At 39.2% G+C, this 19,741-nt stretch overlaps 1 protein-coding gene across 1 annotated transcript in view; it reads right to left on the bottom strand.

The window, feature by feature from the left end:
• Adgrg4 (adhesion G protein-coupled receptor G4) overlaps positions 1–19,741 on the bottom strand; it is a 121,082-nt gene that overhangs the window by 15,164 nt on the left and 86,177 nt on the right. Inside the window, exons 13-17 of the mRNA XM_045139957.1 lie at positions 18,962–19,081; positions 17,876–17,921; positions 14,033–14,136; positions 10,440–10,561; positions 6,925–7,193 (exon numbers count right to left, since the gene is read on the bottom strand). Of these exons, the coding sequence (XP_044995892.1) occupies positions 6,925–7,193; positions 10,440–10,561; positions 14,033–14,136; positions 17,876–17,921; positions 18,962–19,081 (661 nt within the window). The remainder of the gene's footprint in view (positions 1–6,924; positions 7,194–10,439; positions 10,562–14,032; positions 14,137–17,875; positions 17,922–18,961; positions 19,082–19,741) is intronic.

Here is a 19,741-nt window from a genome sequence, read left to right as displayed (position 1 = left end):
CAACGCCCACAAGTTATTAAAATAGCATGAGTGCCAAAGCCTCAAATTGACAACAGAAGTATCTAGCTCATCAGAATGTATGTATCAGGCACTTCTCAGAAGATGGGCTGCCAACTTTTTTCTCCCTACAATACTGCCCTTTGTCCTTACTATCTTTGTCCAGGTCACCTTGCAGGAAGGACACAGGCAATCAGCCACAGCCCTCACTGCTTTATTTATTTATTTTTTTTAATAGGGAAGCTGTTTCCACACTCGTTACTAGTTTGACATTTTGACTAGATCGACCAGTTACCCACCAGTCAATTTCATCCACACTGTAATAAAGCAATCAGCTCAGTTAAAGTGGTCAAACGTGATGTGTGTATAGACCCAGGTTTTAAAAATTCAATTTCATGTACAGTTGCAAATTTTAAACGGTTTCTTTATTTCCAAGACTGCATTTCTCCTAATGTTAGAGTATGCACCTACACACGTTAGGGATTTTTTTAGAGATACTTTCCAAAGCTGTTCCAAACTCCACAGTGCCAAGCATCTTCAAACGTTCTCCACTGCCCCATTCTGTGACATACAGATCAATCCCTTGCAATCTGACTAACCCACACCTCGCATGGTGCCTCATCTTATGGAGATTAAAATAGTACTCCTATAAACCTGAAAGTGGAAGAGTGAACTATTGGGTGGAGGAAGGAGTGCTAAGGGGAGGCAGTGAGAGAGAAGGAGGAATAGAAGGATGGAATGGAATTATGTAGCTGTTCTCAAGTTTAACTGTTCATAACGTTTTAAAATTACCCCTACCGGTTGTTCTATTGTTTGAAGAGTTGTTTTGTCTCCTTTTTTGTAGTGTGTGTATGGGGGGGGTATCTACTCATGTTTATGCTCTTGCACCTCCATCTGCTTGCCTGTGGTGGGGGTCACTTGCTGGCAGTGGCCAGAGTGGAACGTCAGATATTCTGCTCCATCACTCTTACCACCTAGTCTTCTTTTTGAGCTTCAGTCCTCTATTTTTAAAATATTTTTTGTTTATTTTTATTTATTTATTTGAGAGCGACAGACAGAGAGAGAGAGAGAGAGAGGGGGGGAGAGAGAGAGAGAGAGAGAGAGAGAGAGAGAGAGAGAGAGAGAGAGAGAGAGGCCCCCCTTGTGCATCTGGCTAATGTGGGTCCTGGGGAATTAAACCTTGAACCGGGGTCCTTAGGCTTCACAGGCAAGAGCTTAACTGCTAAGCCACCTCTCCAGCCCGAGTCCTCTTTTTACTGAATCTAGAGTGTGGGTGTTCTTTCAGGTCTCTGCTCCTCTGTAGGACTGGTGTTTCAGACACATGTGGTCATGCCCAGCTTTTATGTGAAATCAGGAGATTTGAAGTTGGGTAGTCTCAGGCTACCTCAGGCCCTCATACTTGCACTGAGCCACCTCTCCAGCCCTTATTTTTTGTTCTTTGAGACAGTCTTTGTCTTAATGTATTCCACTTTTCCAAGAACTCACTGTGTAGCCGAAGCTGGCTTCAAACTCATGGCATTCTTCATGACTTAGCCTCGAAAATACTGAGATTACCAACATAAGCCACCATGACAGACTCATAGATTCTTAGTTTCTTTTTTTTAAAAAATACTTATTGGCATGTGTGTATTTGTGTGTACATGTGTGTATGGAAGTGCCAGGGCCTCTTGCTATTGCAAATGAACAGCAGACGCTTGCACCCCTTTTGGTGCCTGGCTTAAATTGGTGGGCTTGGAAATGAAACTCAAAATGGCAGACTTTGCAAGCAAGTATCTTTAACCACTGAGCAATTTTCTCAGCCCTGGCTTCTTACTTTCTTCCTTCTTTCCTTCCTTCCCTCTTTCTTTCTTTCTTTCTTTCTTTCTTTCTTTCTTTCTTTCTTTCTTTCTTTCTTTCTTTCTTTCTCCTTTGAATATGGACAAATCTACTGTCTTGAACAGAGATCAGGGGAATATCCCTTTGCCAGAGGTTGCTTTGGCACTAGGAAGGCAGAGCTTCAAACCCACAATGATGCTTAGCTTTCTTTTTCCTTCCAGTTGATCATGTTTGTCTGATAGGTAAATGCTCCAAACCTCTATGTAGAAACTCACAGCAGCTCTTGGTGACCTGTGTGTATCCACATAGGCCATGTAGGCAAAGGCTTGGATATCAGCTTATTTAAATTTCGGAGTGCCCTATATGCCTCCATGAATGGGAGGAGACTGGAGGGAGCTTGTGGAGTGTGATTGATACCATCCCCATTTTTCTCATTTCCTCTGGGAGATTATCTTGAGACACTCATCGCCTCTGGGGTCTTGCCCCCTCATAATAGAGCTGTGTAACAGAAAAGCATATAGCTTCTGTTTGGGACTTACCCCTCAGCAATGGGAATTCCCACAATTCATGTGGCAGTCATATGTTCCCTCTTGCTTTGGAGTCATGCTTTTCTTTGTTTTTACCCTCATAGGAGGTTTCATATGAGCAATCCTTTTTTCTGGGTTCTGCAATGGAACTTCATATCACAAAGATAGGGAACTTTCTTTCTTTCTTTCTTTCTTTCTTTCTTTCTTTCTTTCTTTCTTTCTTTCTTTCTTTCTTTCTTTCTTTCTTTCTTTCTTTCTTTCTTGGGGTAGGGTCTCACTCTAGCCCAGGCTGACCTGGAATTCACTATGTAGTTTCAGGGTGGCCTCAAACTCAGTGATCCTACTACCTCTGTCCCCCAAGTGCTGGGATTAAAGGCTTACATCACCACACCCAGATCTTATTTTGTTTTATTAATTGAAAACTTTACTTTATGGACATATTGCATAACACTTAATTATTTTTAGTGGATTGGATAAGAACTTGGGGCCTGGAGGTTTTCCTTAATCTCCTACCCACTGTGTTTGTAAATAATAAAATGAATCTAAATGTGGCTCTTCTTTCTCTGTTGGTTGAGCCAGTCAGGCCTTGGCGTTTGGGTATAATTGACACTTCTTAAAAGTCTCCTGCCACAGAGTACAACCCCTAGCCTTTCTGCCTCTCTCTGTACCACAGGAATTGTATGTGAAATAGGGTCAGAGAGATGAGAAGCAAACCCTGGGGACCATTACCATTCATGGAGTAAGGGAAAGAGGAAGGATCTGCAAAGAGAACTGAGAGTGTGGCTGATGAGGAAGAAGGAAGGCCAAGATGGAGGGACATTTCCAACTCTTTTCCAATTAGGTCCATGTAATATCACTATTTGACTGCCCATGAAGATTTTTCTACAACATTGTTCAGTAATCTGGTCGCATGAAGAGACTTCAGGTATAAAAGGGAATATAACAACTATATTTGGTTATGTTGCTGATGAATCCAACATGTAGTGAAACAAATTTTGACTTTATGTGTTAATATTTGCCTTATGCCTAACTCCCTACATTAGCATACATAATAATACAGACTGTGTATCCGATGAAGGCATGCAGTATGTTAATGCACTTATTAAAACGTGAGTAGCTGAACAAAAAAAAATATTTAAAAAAATTTTAAAAAAAAAGCCCTGGCGCGCCCATTCTATCTCTCTCCCTCTATCTGTCTTTCTCCCTGTGTCTGTCGCTCTCAAATAAATAAAAAATGAACAAAAAAAATATTTAAAAAAAATTAAAAAAATAAAACGTGAGTAGCTAATTAGAAGCACTGACTTCACAGACAGTGGAAGATAAAAATCTTCCTTCCTGTGAACTCTGTGCATCCTGCTTCGTATACTTCTCTGATGTACCCAGCACTCTCTGAACACCAAATCTGTTTTGAGTAGAGAAAGGAGGAAAGGAGCTGATTAAGTAAGTCAGTTAGAAGTAGAGGACAGCAAACCATAGCTAAGGATACAGCTCAGTGATAAATCTGTTGCCTTGTAAGCTCAAGGTAACAGGTTCAATCCCCAGTATAAGACAGAGAAAGGAAGGAAGGGAGAGAGATAGAGAGAGCTTGCCAATATAAAAAGTCATTTGTATTAGGAAATATTGGGGCTGAACCCCATTTGTGGCTTCTTCCAAGGACAACAGTGATAATGAAAGTCATAAGGTATACTAAGAGTCATATTGTGGCTGGGGAGAAACCATTTCATCAATTTTAGGACTTTGCCCTGCTTCTTAAACAATGTAGCAAGATCATAGAGGTTCAAAGTACAAACTATGGAAACGGGCTTCCTGATTGAAATGACCTGATTTTTGTGCTTCTGTGTCTTCAGTGGGAATATTGATGGAACCCATTCCATGGAGATGCTGTGATGACCCAGTGGGTATACAAAACACTTATAACAGCATTTATTACAGGTAGGAGCTACCTGAGCAGTCACTGTCACATCAGCAAGTGTTATTGAGAGTGGAACTTCTGTAAAGGGGAAATGAAATCTCATAGGCACAATATTATAAATCCAGCATTTAGCGTTACACACATTATATGCTTAAAAATATTTGTGCACAAACTGCTCACTTTAAAGCTCAAAAGTTGAACCTATATAACGGTGCAAGCAGGAAAACACCAGCAATGAATTCCAACATTCCTTAAGTACAATTGTAACAGATTCTGGTCCCAAATAACTGGCCTCATGGAGCTTGGGTAGTATAAATGTGCTTTTGACATTGGTAGAAACATTAAAATGTTTTATTTACATGTACTTACTTTTGGTTCACCCTCCTTGATCCCTCTTCTCCCCCATCTCCCTGCCTCTCATCCCCACTGATACCCTCTTACCCCAGTATCCCACCATTGACTTTCATATCACATAAGTTCTATTACCTTCCTTACCCTTCCCCTTGAAGTATCTAGACAGTCACTCTCACTCCTCCATACACATGCATATATCCATGACCTCACAGCACTTGACACTACCTATACAAGACCATCTTTATAGGAGGAAAAGATGATGACATCAAAATAAAAGGGAGACTGATTGGGAGGGGAAGGGGATATGATGGACAGTGGAGTTTCAAAGGAGAAAGTGGAGGGATAGAGGGAATTACCATGGAATATTGTTTACAATCATGGAAGTTGTTAATTATAAAAAATAGAAAAGTAAAAAAGAGCCAATGCTGAAATTTACACTGAGAAAGAACATGTATTCTTGGCCTTTCTGCACGTGGATTATCTCACTTAATATAATATTTTGCAGTTCCATCCATTTTCTGAAAATTTCATTACTTCATTTTTTTATGGTTGAATAAAATTCCATTGTGTATATGTACCACATTTTCATTATCTACTTATCTGTTGATGGACACCTAGGTTCATTCTATTAACCCAATGAAAGCATGGATTAAAGCACTGAACAGAGAGTTCTCAAAAGAAGAAACACAACAGCAAATAAATAATTTTAAAAAGTGTTCAACATCCTTGATATCAGGAAAATGTGAATTAAAACTATTTTGAGATCCGAAGTGATGGTTCAAGGGATAAAGTGTTTGATGAACAACTCTGAGTATATTAATTCAGATCCCAAGACCTCCATGTAAAAGCTAGAAGTTGTGGTGAGATTTTGTCATTCCAGTGTGCCTATGGTGAGAAAGAATGTGGAGACAGGAAAATTTCTGGGAATCTCATGAATGGAACAAGTGAAGGAAAATAGACACTGCCTCAAAATGAGACAGAAGGTTGAAGACTGACTTAGAAGTCATCCTTGGACTTGCACGTGTGTCATGTTCACCTCTACTCACACACGTGAAAAGGCACACACACACACATAAGTAATCTTAAAAAAATACTATTTTTTGGGCTGGAGAGATGGCTTAGTGGTTAAGCACTTGCCTGTGAAGCCTAAGGACCCTGGTTCGAGGCTCGATTCCCCAGGACCCACGTTAGCCAGATGCAAAAGGGGGCACACGCATCTGGAGTTCGTTTGCAGAGTCTGGAGGCCACTGGCATGCCCATTCTCTGTCTCTGCCTCCTTCTCTCTCTGTTGCTCTCAAACAAATCAATAAAAATAAACAAAAAATAAAAAAAATATTTTATGAATCCATCTTAGCCCATTCAGAATGGCTATCATCAAAAAATCAAATGATGGGCTGGAGAAATGGCTTAGCAGTTAAGCGCTTGCCTGTGAAGCCTAAGGACCCCAGTTCGAGGCTTGATTCCCCAGGACCCACGTTAGCCAGATGCATAAGGGGGCACACACATCTGGAGTTTGTTTGCAGTGGCTGAAAGCCCTGGCATGCCCATTCTCTCTCTCTCTCTCTCTCTCTCTCTCTCTCTTTCTCTGCCTCTTTCTCTCTCTCTGTCACTCTCAAATAAACAAATAAATATTAACAAAAAATTAAAAATATCAAATGACAATAAATGCCGGTGAGGGTGTAGGGAAAGAGGATTCCTTATTCATTGTTGGTGGGAGTGTAAACTGGTACAACCACTATGAAAATCAGTATGAAGGTTCCTCAAAAACCTAAAAATAGATCTGTCATATGACTCAGTTATAACACTTTTCAGCATATACCCCAAAGACTTTGTACTGTACTACAAAGATACATGCTCAGCCATATTTATTGCTGCTCTAGTCATAATAGATAGAAATTTGATAGGGGAGGCTAATTCCCAGTGCCAGGGTGGAGAGGTATAATCTTCAAGAGTTGACTAGGTCATAAAGGTTCTGTCCTTAGTGATGGATTGGTGCCCTATTACAGAAATGAATTCTTGTTTTCACAAGAGAGTCCCTTATGAAAGAAGAAGTTCTGACCCCTTCCCTTCTCTCTTGGCCATGTGTTGCTTTCCACCATGTTTTGACACAGCAGAATGGTCCTCACCACATGGGGGCTCCTTGATCTTGGACTTACCAGCCTTCAGATCTTAAGAAAAATATTTATGTTTGTAAATTACCCAGTGTTACCATTCAAGTTTCTGTGTTGCACAGCATAAAACAGACTAAAATGAAGTTAGAATAAGAAAGACAGGCAGTTAAGTTAAGGCATTCATCAAGCACAATGTTATGATACTTACCCCAACCAGCTAGGCCAAATTTAAGGATATAATTTGGAATGTATGTGTTGAAGACTTTGACTAAAGCAAAATACATGTGGACCGCCTCCAGTCCCATCCAAGTCAAAGAAACGAGCAGGAAATAATGGAGTGCAACAGCTGCTGTGACACAAAGTTCCACTTTCTGAAAGGATGACATCCAGGAATTCAGCAGAAATGCCAGGTTTAGCATCAGTAGTGCAGCACACAGGTTGATCAGGATTTTGGAAGGATAATCTTTGCGAAGTTTGCTAAAAGAAAAAGAGCAATGTTAAGAAAGATAGGGTATCCTTTCAAAATTAAACATTGCTGCATCTTATTTGTGTAACAAAAGAACTTTTAAAAAGTGTGTACTAAATTAAATTACTCTCGGGGCCTGGAGATATTGCTCAGTGGTTAAAGTGTTTGCTTGCAAAGCCTAAATTACCTGGACTTTATTCCTCAGCACCCATATAATGCTAGATGCACAAAGTGGCACCTACATCAGGAATTCCTTTGCAGTAGCAAGGGCCCCTGGTGTGTCCATTCTTTCTTTGTGTGTCTCTCTATATTTGGAAATAAATTAAAAACATTAAATTATTCTCTGAAGTGGAGAACTCCTGTTTCCAGTGCTTGGGAGACAGATGCAGAAGAATCGTGTGTGTCAAGCCAGCCTCAGCTACATAGTAAGAGCCTGTCTCAATTTTTTTTTAAATGAAATTTAATCACTCATCTTTCTTTACTGAACTGTAAAGCTCTTGCTTTCCAGGTCAATTCAAAGTATTCTAAATATAGGGACTTTCAAAAACAAGATTAGTAATACCCTCTCTCAACAAGGCATCCCTCCTTTTTGTTTCAAAATCTCATTTATTATTAAGGTAAAGAAGGAGTTTCTTGGATCCCAACATTCTATCATCAATTCAGCAGGCTGGCTGTACATATTAGCAAACAAATGATGATAACAAAGACCACCTTAAGTAAGTTGATTTAAATATTTCCAAACACTGCAATATTTAGCCTCATAGAAATCTGGCCTTAAATTTCTTTAAGTTATTACAGTTTTACTTTATGTAAATTGACCCAATATTTTCCAAAATTAAAAATATTTCTCTTTGGTTGTTTTATAATTTTTATTCAATGTTGATTGATTTAAATTTTGGAACTTTAATCCTCTGTGAATGAGTTTTATATTTAGACTGCAGTAAGTTATAATGTACACAAATTATATAAGAACGCCTTCAGGCTGAATTGATGCCTTAACAGTTAAGGTGCTTGCCTGCAAAGCCAAAGACCCAGATTCCATTCCCAGGACCCATGTAAAGCCAGATGTACAAGGTGACACATGCATTGGGAGTTCATTTGCAGTGACTGGAGGCCCTGGCATGCCCATTCTCTCTCTCTCTCTCTTTCTCGTTCTTAAATAAATAAATAAATAAATAAAACCATGCTTTCAATAATCATTGCACATAGGTACTTATGGAACTCCATTCAGATCAATGGGTAGAATTTTGTCAGTGCCTCAGAAGGTTCCTTTATATTTCTCTCCTGTAATAACCCCCATCAGAGACAACCAACAGTTTAACTTCTATTCCCATACACTTAGTTTTGCCTGCCCTTGGAACTTCATGTAAATGATACTGTATATGATCTCTTCCTTTTCTGTCTTCTGTTCAATTCCATGTCTACAAGATATAGGTATTATAAGGAAGTAGTTCATTCTTTTCCATTTCTATATAGTATTCTACTTTAAAAATATACCACAGTTTATTCCTCTAGTCAACTGCTAATGTGCACTGGGGTTGCTTTTAATTTGGATCTATTACAGCTTTGATTGAAGCTGTTATGAATATTCTGGCATGTGTCTCTTGGTAGACATTTGAACTCATTTTTCTTGCACATATAGCTACGAATGAAACTTCTTGGTCAATGGCTGCAGGTACAGTTGTCTTTAGTAGGTTTGCCAAAGAATTTTTCTGAGTCATTTTGCATTTCTGCCAGCAACAGAAGTGTTCCACTTTTTCCATAATTTTGTTAAGGCTTCCTGTAGTCAATATTTTGTATATCTGCCTGTGGTTTAATTGAACATTTCTCAGATTAATAATGATGTGGATAACCTTGCTGTATGTTTATTGGTCACTACATGAAGGTTAGGGTTTCTCAGGAGTGGCCTCATTGTAAAGGGCTTGTTCGTCTCTCATCCACTTTTTTTTTGTTGTTATTTGAGGTAGGGTCGCACTGTGGTCCAGGCTGACCTGTAATTAACTATGTAGTCTCAGGGTGGCCTCAAACTCACAGTGATCTTCCTACATCTGCCTCCCGAGTGCTGGGATTAAAGGCGGGTGCCACCATGCCCAGCTTTCTTGCCCACTTTTTAATAGTGCTGTTTGTCTTGTCTCTCTATTTATAAGATACACACACACACACACACACACACACACACACACACACATATCCTATGAATTATAAAAATATATCCTATGGGCTGGAGAGATGGCTTAGCGGTTAAGCGCTTGCCTGTGAAGCCTAAGGACCCCGGTTCGAGGCTCGGTTCCCCAGGTCCCATGTTAGCCAGATGCACAAGGGGCGCATGCGTCTGGAGTTCGTTTGCAGTGGCTGGAGGTCCTGGTGCGCCCATTCTCTCTCTCTCTATCTGCCTCTTTCTGTTGCTCTCAAATAAATAAATAAAAAAATTTTAAATATATATATATCCTATAAATTATAAAATGCATACATATATATATATATATATATATATATATATATATATATATATATATATATTCTTCTCCAAATCTTGTGTGATTGGCCTTTTCACTATCTTATTTGAGTATTTTTTTTTAAAAAATTCTTATTTCTAATGAAGTCCATTTCTTTACTTTTTCCTTTACAAAAATATTTTAAAAAAGCTAGGTGTGGTAGCATGCCTTTAACCCCAGCACTTGTGAGGCAGAGGTAGGAAGATTGCCGAGAGTTTGAGGCCACTCTGAGACCATACAGTGAACTCCAGCTCAGCCTAGACTAGAATGAGACCCTACCTCCAAAAACCAAAAAATAATAATAATTTTATTTATTTATTTTACAAAGAGAGTGAGAAGGAGAGAAAGAGAGAACATCCCAGGTCTCTAGCCAGTGCAAACAAACTCCAGATGCATGTGTCACTTTGTACATCTGGCTTAGTGGGTATTGGGGTACCAAATCCAGGTCCTTAGGCTTTCCAGGCAAGCACCTTAACTGCTAAGCCATTACTCCAGCCTCCTTAATTTTTCTTTTGATGGCTCCTCTCCTTGTACCTTGGTGGAGAGATTTTTCCTATCCCAAATTTCTTTCTTAAAAAAAAATAATTAAAGCCTCTTGTTAGAGGTGACAGTTATTTTGTCTTGTTTTAATTTGTCAATTTCATAATCTTATGGATCGGACTTCTTCCCACTGTGATTAATTCATGAAATTTACAAGGTTATCTGACAACAGAATGCATCAAACCAAACTAACTTACTCAGAGGAAGGTTGTATCAACTTACTGAAAAGCAATGTATGTCAGCATTGCAATTCCCAGGAAGATGGAGGAGATCCCACATCCAGTATATGTTATAATCACTAATATCCGTTCATTCACTGCATCCACTGTAGACCTGGATAAATCCTATGAATGCAATATACACACAGTATTATATTTTTAAAATATTTTTGTTTACTTTTATTTATTTATTTGAGAGTGACACGAGAGAGAGAGGGAGAGAGAATGGGCGCACCAGGGGGCTTCCAGCCACTGCAAACGAACTCCAGCCACCAGCGCCCCTTTGTGCATCTGGCTAGTGTGGGTCCTGGGGAATCGAGCCTCGAGCCGGGGTCCTTTTGCTTCACAGGCAAGTTCTTAACCACTAAGCCATCTCTCCAGCCCTGGTATTATATTTTACACATATATCAGAGCTTATATTTTTCACCAACAGGGATTCCCACAATGTAGAACATCTATGTTACAGCTCTGACATAACCAGATGGTGTGTATGGATGTGTGATAAAACTATAGACTATTTGTTGACTAAGCCTCATGCAATGTATTGGGTACAGAGCATGGAAAGCCATCAACAGCACTGGAAGAACATTTAGTCCTTGGTTTCATTGTCATTAACATGTTCTGCACCTGAAAATATAACCAAGCTAATATAATTGAATTTGAGATGCAGAGTGAATCATTATCTAAACTGAGCATCCCAAAATACTACAAAGAAAGAAAAAAAATGTTCTTTTTCTTTAGACCTTAAATAACTTTTGAAAAATTAAGAAATAAGGTGGGCTGTAGAGATCTACAGTAGCAGCCCAGTCATTTCTTAATCTGTGGACCACAGAAAGATCTGAAATTGCATGCACAATTATTTAAATATAGGAGTGCATTGGTTTTGGAAGATAGTCCATTGATGTAAGATGATTGTAGACACTCATAAAATGTTAGAAAGTACTGGTCTACTCTGGTGGTTCTCAAGTGGACCTTGTCCCTCCCACTTGGCAATGCATGGACAGAGTTTTGGATGGTGCAATTGACATGAACTGGGTATAGGCTCAGATGCTGATGAACATCTCACAATGTCTAAACTGTCTCCCACAGCAAAGAATGATATAGCCAGAAATATCAGTAGTGTCAAGACTGAAAAAGTCTGGCTCGTCTTCAATAATTCATATCTCAGAAGAAAAATCCAAACTCCACTCAAGGAATACAAACCAAACAATGCTACCAAGCCAGCTACAGATGTAGCTTAAACATGACCATGAGTCTTTTGGCTTCTACTGCAATGATCTAGCCAATTGGTGGGTAGCTCACAATTTGACAAGTATTGATTATGTGCTTCTTATATGTTGAATAGACTTTGTTTTTAATTTAGTTTTTATGGAGTTTATTTGAAGCTTACACTCTTTTTAAATATATATATATATATATATATATATATATATATATATATATATATATTTATTTATTTATTTGAGAGTGACAGAGAGAAAGAGGTAAAGAGAAAGAGAGAGCAAGAGAATGGGCACACCAGGGCCTCCAGCCACTGCAAATGAACTCCAGACACATGTGCCTCCTTGTGTATCTGGCTTACATGGGTACTGGGTAATCAAACTGGGGTCCTTTGGCTTTGCAGACAAGTTCCTTAACCACTAAATCATCTTCAGTCCCAAATAGACTTTTTAAAAAGAAAGAAATATAAAGCTTGCTCAAGTCAAATGTCATCTATGCCTGCAAATCCAGCATTTGGGAGGCTGTGGTATGAGGATTCTGAGTTTCAGGCTAGCCTGGGCTACCCAATCATACTCTGTTTCAAAGAAAACCAAAACCAACCAAAGAAAAAAACAAAAGCAGACTCACCCTCCCTCCCCAGAGAGCTTGCCATTGGTGCAAGAACAAGTCACCAAAGTCCAAATGAAACATTCAGATAACATATATGATGAATGAACGTAAGAAAACTAAGAAAATAATTGTGTGTGGTTAGAGAAGGGATGCAGTTGTGAGCTATTTGGAAGGAAAACCCAGTGTGACTTGATGTCAGAAAGGACTTATGGAGGGAAGGAACTAAGAGTATTAATAAGGATGTTGAACCTTAAGCCAAGTGGGTAAGTTGACTACATTGCTCTTATTAGGTTAAAAAGTATGCAAAAAAACATACTTTTTGGATTGGAGAGATGGCTTAGCAGTTAAGGCATTTGCCTGAGAAGCCAAAGGACCCAGATTCAACTCCTCAGGATCTATGTAAGCCAGATGCATGTGATGACGCATGTGTCTAGAGTTTATTTGCAGTAGCTGAAGACCCTGGCATGTCTATTCTTTGTCTCTCTCTCTCTACCCCTACCTTACCCCTTCGCCATCCCTCTCTCTCATAAGGATATTTTTAAGAAGCATATTTTTCACATAACCAGGCATGTTGGCATACGCCTTTGATTCCAGAAATAGGGAGGCAGAGGTAGGAGGATCACAGTGAGTTCGAGGCCACCCTGACACTACAGAGTGAATTCTAGATCATAACAGGGCTATATCAAGACACTACTTCCAAAAAACAAACCATATTATTCATATACTGTAACTATAATGACTACTAACGAAAAATTTAAGATTTTAAAAACCATTCCATTTGAGCAAGCAATACCATTTCTATCAACTTATGTACAAGAATCCTTTATCTCTTGTTTGAAGACAAATCAATAAGAATATGTAGACAACAAAGTGCAGGGCAGTAGAAAATAGTCAAAATATCACTACCAAAGACTGGTTAAATCTATGACAGAATATGCCATAAAAGAACTTTAAATCTTCCAAGTATATGCATGTATATTTGCCTGAAAGTTTCTCAATATACATTAAGTGGAAAAAAAGTAGTAACAATAGCATGAGACATTTGATCCCCCCCCCCTTTTTTTTGCAAAAGCAAAAACATCTTTAGGCACACAGGAAAAGAATTTAAATTAATACACACAATAGCTGCTAAGGGTAATGATCTCCTGGGAAGGAATTATAGAGACCTTTTTCTGTATTGCATGAACTCTGAGGAGCAGACATTAATTTTATAGACAGAAAAAGAAAAATCTGCTTCTATTGACTGTACTTTGGATGAATAAGATGGGAGGAAAGACTTTTTTCTATTTTCATACTTCTCTATTTAATGACAATTTTATACATGTACCAAATTTATCTCCCATAACTTTCTCTTAACCTCTCTCCCCATCATTGTTCTACTGACTGCCCACTTATTCCCAACCAGTCCCTCTTCTACTGCTATGTCTTTATTTCTTGTGCATGTATGTGACCTTTTGAGTTTAATTAGGTTTGCCTGCATGGACTAGGGAAAGAAGATATTTTTCTAAGTATTAGGGTCTTACTAGTTAGTATAATACTGCAAAAATGTCTCCCACTTCCCAGCCACCATTCACTGCAAATAATTCCTCAGAGATATCTAGGTCCTCTTGCCCTCCTTCATTAGCAAGGACCAAATGAGCCTTATATTGTGCTCTTCTTCCTACTCACATATCAATTTTCTATTTCTTAGTTCCAAAATACATGACTAGTTTGAATTTACTAAAAGTTGCCAAAATTTCATTGAGGAATGATAAAGAGACAACTCACCATTAAAACTCCAAAGTGGGTGAGGTGGTTACACTGACAGATTGTGTAATTTATGTTTGTTTCCTTTACTTTGCAGCCTGATGAATTCCATCCACCTAGCCCATCTGCAGGGGACAGAAGGAAATTTCAAAAGCAATTTTGCTTTTCTCAGAAATGTTTAACTTTTCATTATATGCACCATCAGAACGTGTGTTATAATTAGCTTTGTTTGTTAAGACAGCAAGATAGAGGTACAAATGAACAGCAAAATTAAATTAAATCTAATTGACCAAATTGATGTTGGGGGAACTTTGTAAGTGGCATCACTTTTTTTCTCTCTCACTTTTTCTTTTCTTTTACCATGCCTCTACAACAGATGAAAGCAAACTTGAATCATGAGCAAATATCCTGGGTGGGCATGGTGGTGTACACCTTTAATCCTAGTACTTGGGAAGCAGAGGTAGGAGGATCACCGTGAGTTAGAGGACACCCAGAGACTACACAGTAAAATTCAGGTCAGCCTGGGCTAGAGTGAGACCCTACCTCAAAAACAAAAACAAAAACAACAACAACAACAAAAAAAAATAGGGAGGGTGAGGTGAGAGGGAAGGGTAAGTGTGTGGGAGGGACACAAAACTGGACCCAAATGGAACTGGTACCATAAAATCCTATATCCTGTATCCTGAAAGACAGACTGAAAGGTTGAACATTCACCAGGTCCTTAGAGGGGACACCTGAATCACGGGGCCCTGGAGAAGGTATGATTAAGTTTAACCTTAATCTTCTCCTGTATCTCTCTCCTTCTCTCTTCTGTCTTTCTCTTTCATATTACCTATCTTTTTCTTCCGTCTTTTCCCTTGGCACTGGCCTGTAACTCCCAGTACCAGGATGTGGCTAACTTCCACAATGAGCTGTTGATCAGAGAGACCTACAAGGTTTGCCAAAAGAAGATTTCTTTCAGAGCACTTGATTATGCACCAAAGGTTGTGGTAAGACCCAATTGCCAAAGACACTATATGCTGTTGGTATGGAACATGGAGAGACCTGGTTGCAATCTGGAAGAGAGTCAGTCCCCAGACAGTTAATTTGTCTATTGCCAGAAGGTGCTACATGAATGACTGGGGGGAAATGGCCAACATCTGTCCAAGCAACTCATAGTCTAAGATACTCAGAAGCAAATAACCTGATGTGATGCTCACCCAGGTGCAATAGTGGCATATATCCATTGGGGGTAACCAACTGCTCTTGAATTGGCTAACAGATCTGCTTAGTGGAACAGAACCCATACCTGGAACTTGGAACAAGTCAGAACCATATCCAAAAAACCCAGTTCACTCTCCAATATCAAGCTCCCACCAATCTTAGGCTACAAGAGGGCCTATACCTATTAAATTCTCTCTAAACTAATAATGTTTATCCCATTTATTGGGTGCTATCTTCACTCTCAATTGGAGAATAAGCTTCTCTTTTTCAGATGGTCACAGAACCTGAGGAGAGAATCATCCCACCACACTTCACCAGGGCCCCAGCTGAAATCATAGAGTAATGGGGTAAATGAGTAAGAGTGCTGCTTTCTTGGTGATCCTGGTATCAGCACAAGGGTGAAGGAGATAGACACAGAGGACACTCAAATCCTACCAAACCAGAGATCCAGGGATACAGAGGCTCCCAAGACTTCATCACAGAAGTAAACCAAAAATGAACCCAACATGGCTCAGGGAAATTCATAGAAGAGGGGGTGGAAAGATTGTTAGAGCCACAAGTTGTGACATTATGCACAGAGACATTGCCTCTTCCCCATAACTAATTGCTACCCCCACAATGCACCACCCACATTCACCAAAAAGGAGGGTCCCTTTTGGGGGGGTAGGGTAGAGGCTAATGATGGTACCAACATGGCTGTTTACACACTGAGTATATACATAAATAATAAAGAGAAAAAAATAAAAAAACAGATAACTTGTGGGGTGATAACTTATCTAAGGAAGCAATCAAATAAAAAGGCAGATCTAAAAGTTTAAAACATCAAGTAAAACATTTTTTTTCCTTTGGGGCTGGATAGATGGCTTAGTGGTTAAGGCACTTGCCTGTGAAGCCTAAGGACCCAGGTTCAATTACCCAGTACCTATATAAGTCAGATGCACATAGTGGCACATGCATCTGGAGTTTGTTTGCAGTGGGTAGGCTCTGGCATGCCAATTCTCTCTTTCTTTCCTCTCTATCTGTTTAAAAGTATTTTTATTTATTTGTAAGGAGAGAGAAAGAGGACTGGTGGGAGGGGCTTCCTGCCACTGCAAACTCCAGACACATGCAACACTTTGTGTGCCTGGCTATACATGGGTACTAGGGAATTGAATATGAACCATCAAGTTTTTAAAATATTTTTTTAAAGATTGATTTATTTATTTGAGACAGAGAGATAGAGATAGAGAGTAAGAATGGGCACATTAGGTCCTCTAGCCACTGCAAATGAAATCCTGACATACGTGCTACCATGTGTATCTGGCTACCATTGGACCTGAAGGATAGAACCTGGGTCCTCAGGCTTCATAGTCATGCTCCTTAACCGCTAAGCCATCTCTTCAGCCCAGACTATCAAGCTTTACAAGCAAGTGCCTTTGACTGCTGAACCATCTCCATGGACCAAGATTTAGAAGTTTTTAGAGGACAGAGACTTGTGGATTATAAGCTGTCATCTGAACATACTTGGGACTGGCATTGACATCTGAAACAGTCAGAAATCAGATGGTCTCAAGTGATTCATTTCCAAGACAAATCATGTTCTGAAGATTTTTTGGCCCAACAAGAGCCTCGGGTCTTTTTGTATCAAGGATAGTAGATCTTGAGTCCTAGAGATGATTTAGGTTAGACCTCCAGGATGGCATTATACCAAAGGTTATCTCAGGATAGGTAGTCAAGTGTAGAGCAGAATCTGTCTACCTGAGATCACTCTATAGATTTCAACTGTTCTGGCCATAGAGTAAAGAGGTAGGGGCATTCCAGTTACTGGAATAAATGAACATGGAGATCAACTTATTGAAGCTGTTGAGGATAAAACTCGTCACTTTACAGGACTTTGTTTCTCAGAGACTTGGAAGGGGCCAGCAAAGGACAGTATTATTTCTGTTCGTTAGAAAGGGGTAGTGTCAGCACCCCAAGGGACAAAGTAATAAGAAATCTCCCTTTTCTCTGAGAACCCTGAGGACATTGAGAAAAAATTTCTAGGCTATGCTTCCATAGGTAGACAGATTATGCTCATTGCCAGCCATGACATTCAGAGGAAAGTGATCATGTGGGGGACTTCTTAGAGTTGGTGCTTTCCTAGAGATTCCAGTAGAGATGGCAAATCTGAAAGAAACCCAGCCTACAACAAGCACCACCAACATCCTCACATCCTATCATCAGCAAAGACTCTTACTTATTTAAGTAGGAAGTGCTCTTAGGGACCAACCACAAAGTCTCATCTCCTCAATAAGATTTAAAGAGGTGAGGAGAAAAGAGACAGAGAGAGAGAGAAGTCACTAAACCCTGTGTAAAAGCACAGCTAAAGAGCTAGGTTATTACTCCTCAGCCCTTTTCAAGTAGCTCAAAGCAATTTTGCACTGGGTCTTCCAGTTGCATTTTTACTTATCTATGAGTTGAGTGAGTTTTATGATTTCCATAATAAGTCTCTCCTAAACAGAGGTTTCTTTCTTACTTCTCATGCCATAATTTAACCTAAAATCATATCAGGTATGTTGATCATTTAGCCTGCTCTGAAGGGCCTCATAATACAGCAGCTTCAGAAGGACCCTTCCCCTTTAACTGCCAAATAAGAAAATTATTGCTGGGGGCATAATCAAAGTCTGCTTGTAAAATACTTACGGTTCTTGTCAAAATCCCAAAAGGCACAGTAAACTTGATCATGAGCCTGCAAAAATAGAAATCAGAGGTGAACATGTTTCCCTTTAAGAGTTATCACACAGAAACAAATTCACAAAAGTTTTCTTTTTTTTTCAGTCTGCAGAGACAAAACTGTGCAGGTGCACACAGATCATTTATGAATTGATTTAAAGACTAACTCTGTCTCTCTCTCTGGACTTACAAGTGAGAAGGCAACATGTCATGCATGGAGACTGTGGAGAGTCAGTATAGGACTGATGTGTAGTAGGGTAGTAGGTGTTCTTCATAGGGCTTTGTATTTGGGGGCTCACAGCTGATATCATCCCTCAGAGACACAAGATTGAGTTGTCTCCTCACTAAGACTTCACTCCTGCAACCTGAAAAATTGGTGGCAAGGAACATTAATTCCTAGGGATGATCTGAAAGCTGTGGACCCAGCCTACGTTGAGAGCCTTCCACCCTATCCAGCATGTTACATTTTCAATCTGATTTTTAACTTCCCCCTCTCATACCTTCTCCTCTTCTAGAATCAAGACTAGGGAAAATATATTATACCATATGGTCATTTAGATGGAGAATGAATGAAACTATTAAGAACACACTGGACAAACATTAACATCAAAGGAGGAAAGAGTAATTCATCTTTATATTAAGACTGAATTTAATCATTTAATAATATATGCCTTATGTTATGCCATATGACTATAGTCTTAGTAATATGGTGAATTAATACACATTATAATGTTCTTCATGTATTTTGAATGAAACTATTTGTCTCACTCAAAAATAAATGAAATTAAATGACATTTAGTATGATGGGACAACCAAAAGATCCACCTATCCTTAATCTCTGCTTTGCCAATGTGTCATAGTGATAGAATGTCTACCATTCAATATCCCTTTAGGATAAGACATTATTTATAATAGTCCCCAATTACACCACACTTCTGCTATCTAGAATGGGACAATAATCATGAAGTCTTCTAATTACATGTTAATTAGCCAATTATTTTGAACAGGAAAATCAAGGAAGATCATTTGGTTCTCAGATGAAAATGGTTATGTTACCCAGTTTCCTTCAATGTGTTGCAAAGTGATAACCACTGGATCAGCCAAGTTTTGAATAGACATGTTTGAAATGCTGGCACTCACAACATATGTGGTTAATGCTGTACTGATGTTTTTGGCCTGTAGATGAAACATAAAGCAGAGGAATTTGACTCCTAAATTTCTCATTTCTTACATAGTCATTATCAATCTAGGATTTGTGAAGTGTTATGCACAGTTTTGGTACAGAAATGTGGAAAATAAAGTCACATGATTCAAGTCATCTCTCTTTCACATAAAGGCTCAATGGTGCCAAGCTGGAAGAATTCATTAGTCCATCCATCTATCTACATATCTATGCAACCAGAACTGTGTTTGGCCTGCTACTCAGTACTGTACTAGCAACAAAGTCAAAGTGTTATCTGCTGTGATAACTGTCCAGATTCTAACATTTCACATCTTGCCCCCATTCTAGCCCTCAGTCATCCTTACAAGGAAACTCTTCTGTACAGTGTATCTAAGTCGATAATGAGTTAGGTATAAACTACTGCATATTATGTCTTCTCTACATATTGAAGCAGCTGACCAATATCTAGCTAGGAACATATCTCTAGTGAAAGCTATCTCTTCCCTGGAGGACCATTGCCTGTGAGGCAATGATTCAGGCATTGCATCCAGGTGTGCCCTACATAGCCTAGCACGCAATAGGTATTACCTCTTGTGCCCACTGTAAGCCATAAACCTTGATAGGTGCTTTATAAATACCTACTCTTCAGTTCTTATTGGCATCATATAGAATTT

Source organism: Jaculus jaculus, chromosome X, assembly GCF_020740685.1.
Source record: "Jaculus jaculus isolate mJacJac1 chromosome X, mJacJac1.mat.Y.cur, whole genome shotgun sequence".
Taxonomy (NCBI): Eukaryota; Metazoa; Chordata; class Mammalia; order Rodentia; family Dipodidae; genus Jaculus; species Jaculus jaculus.
This window is presented reverse-complemented; position numbering and strand designations above follow the sequence as displayed.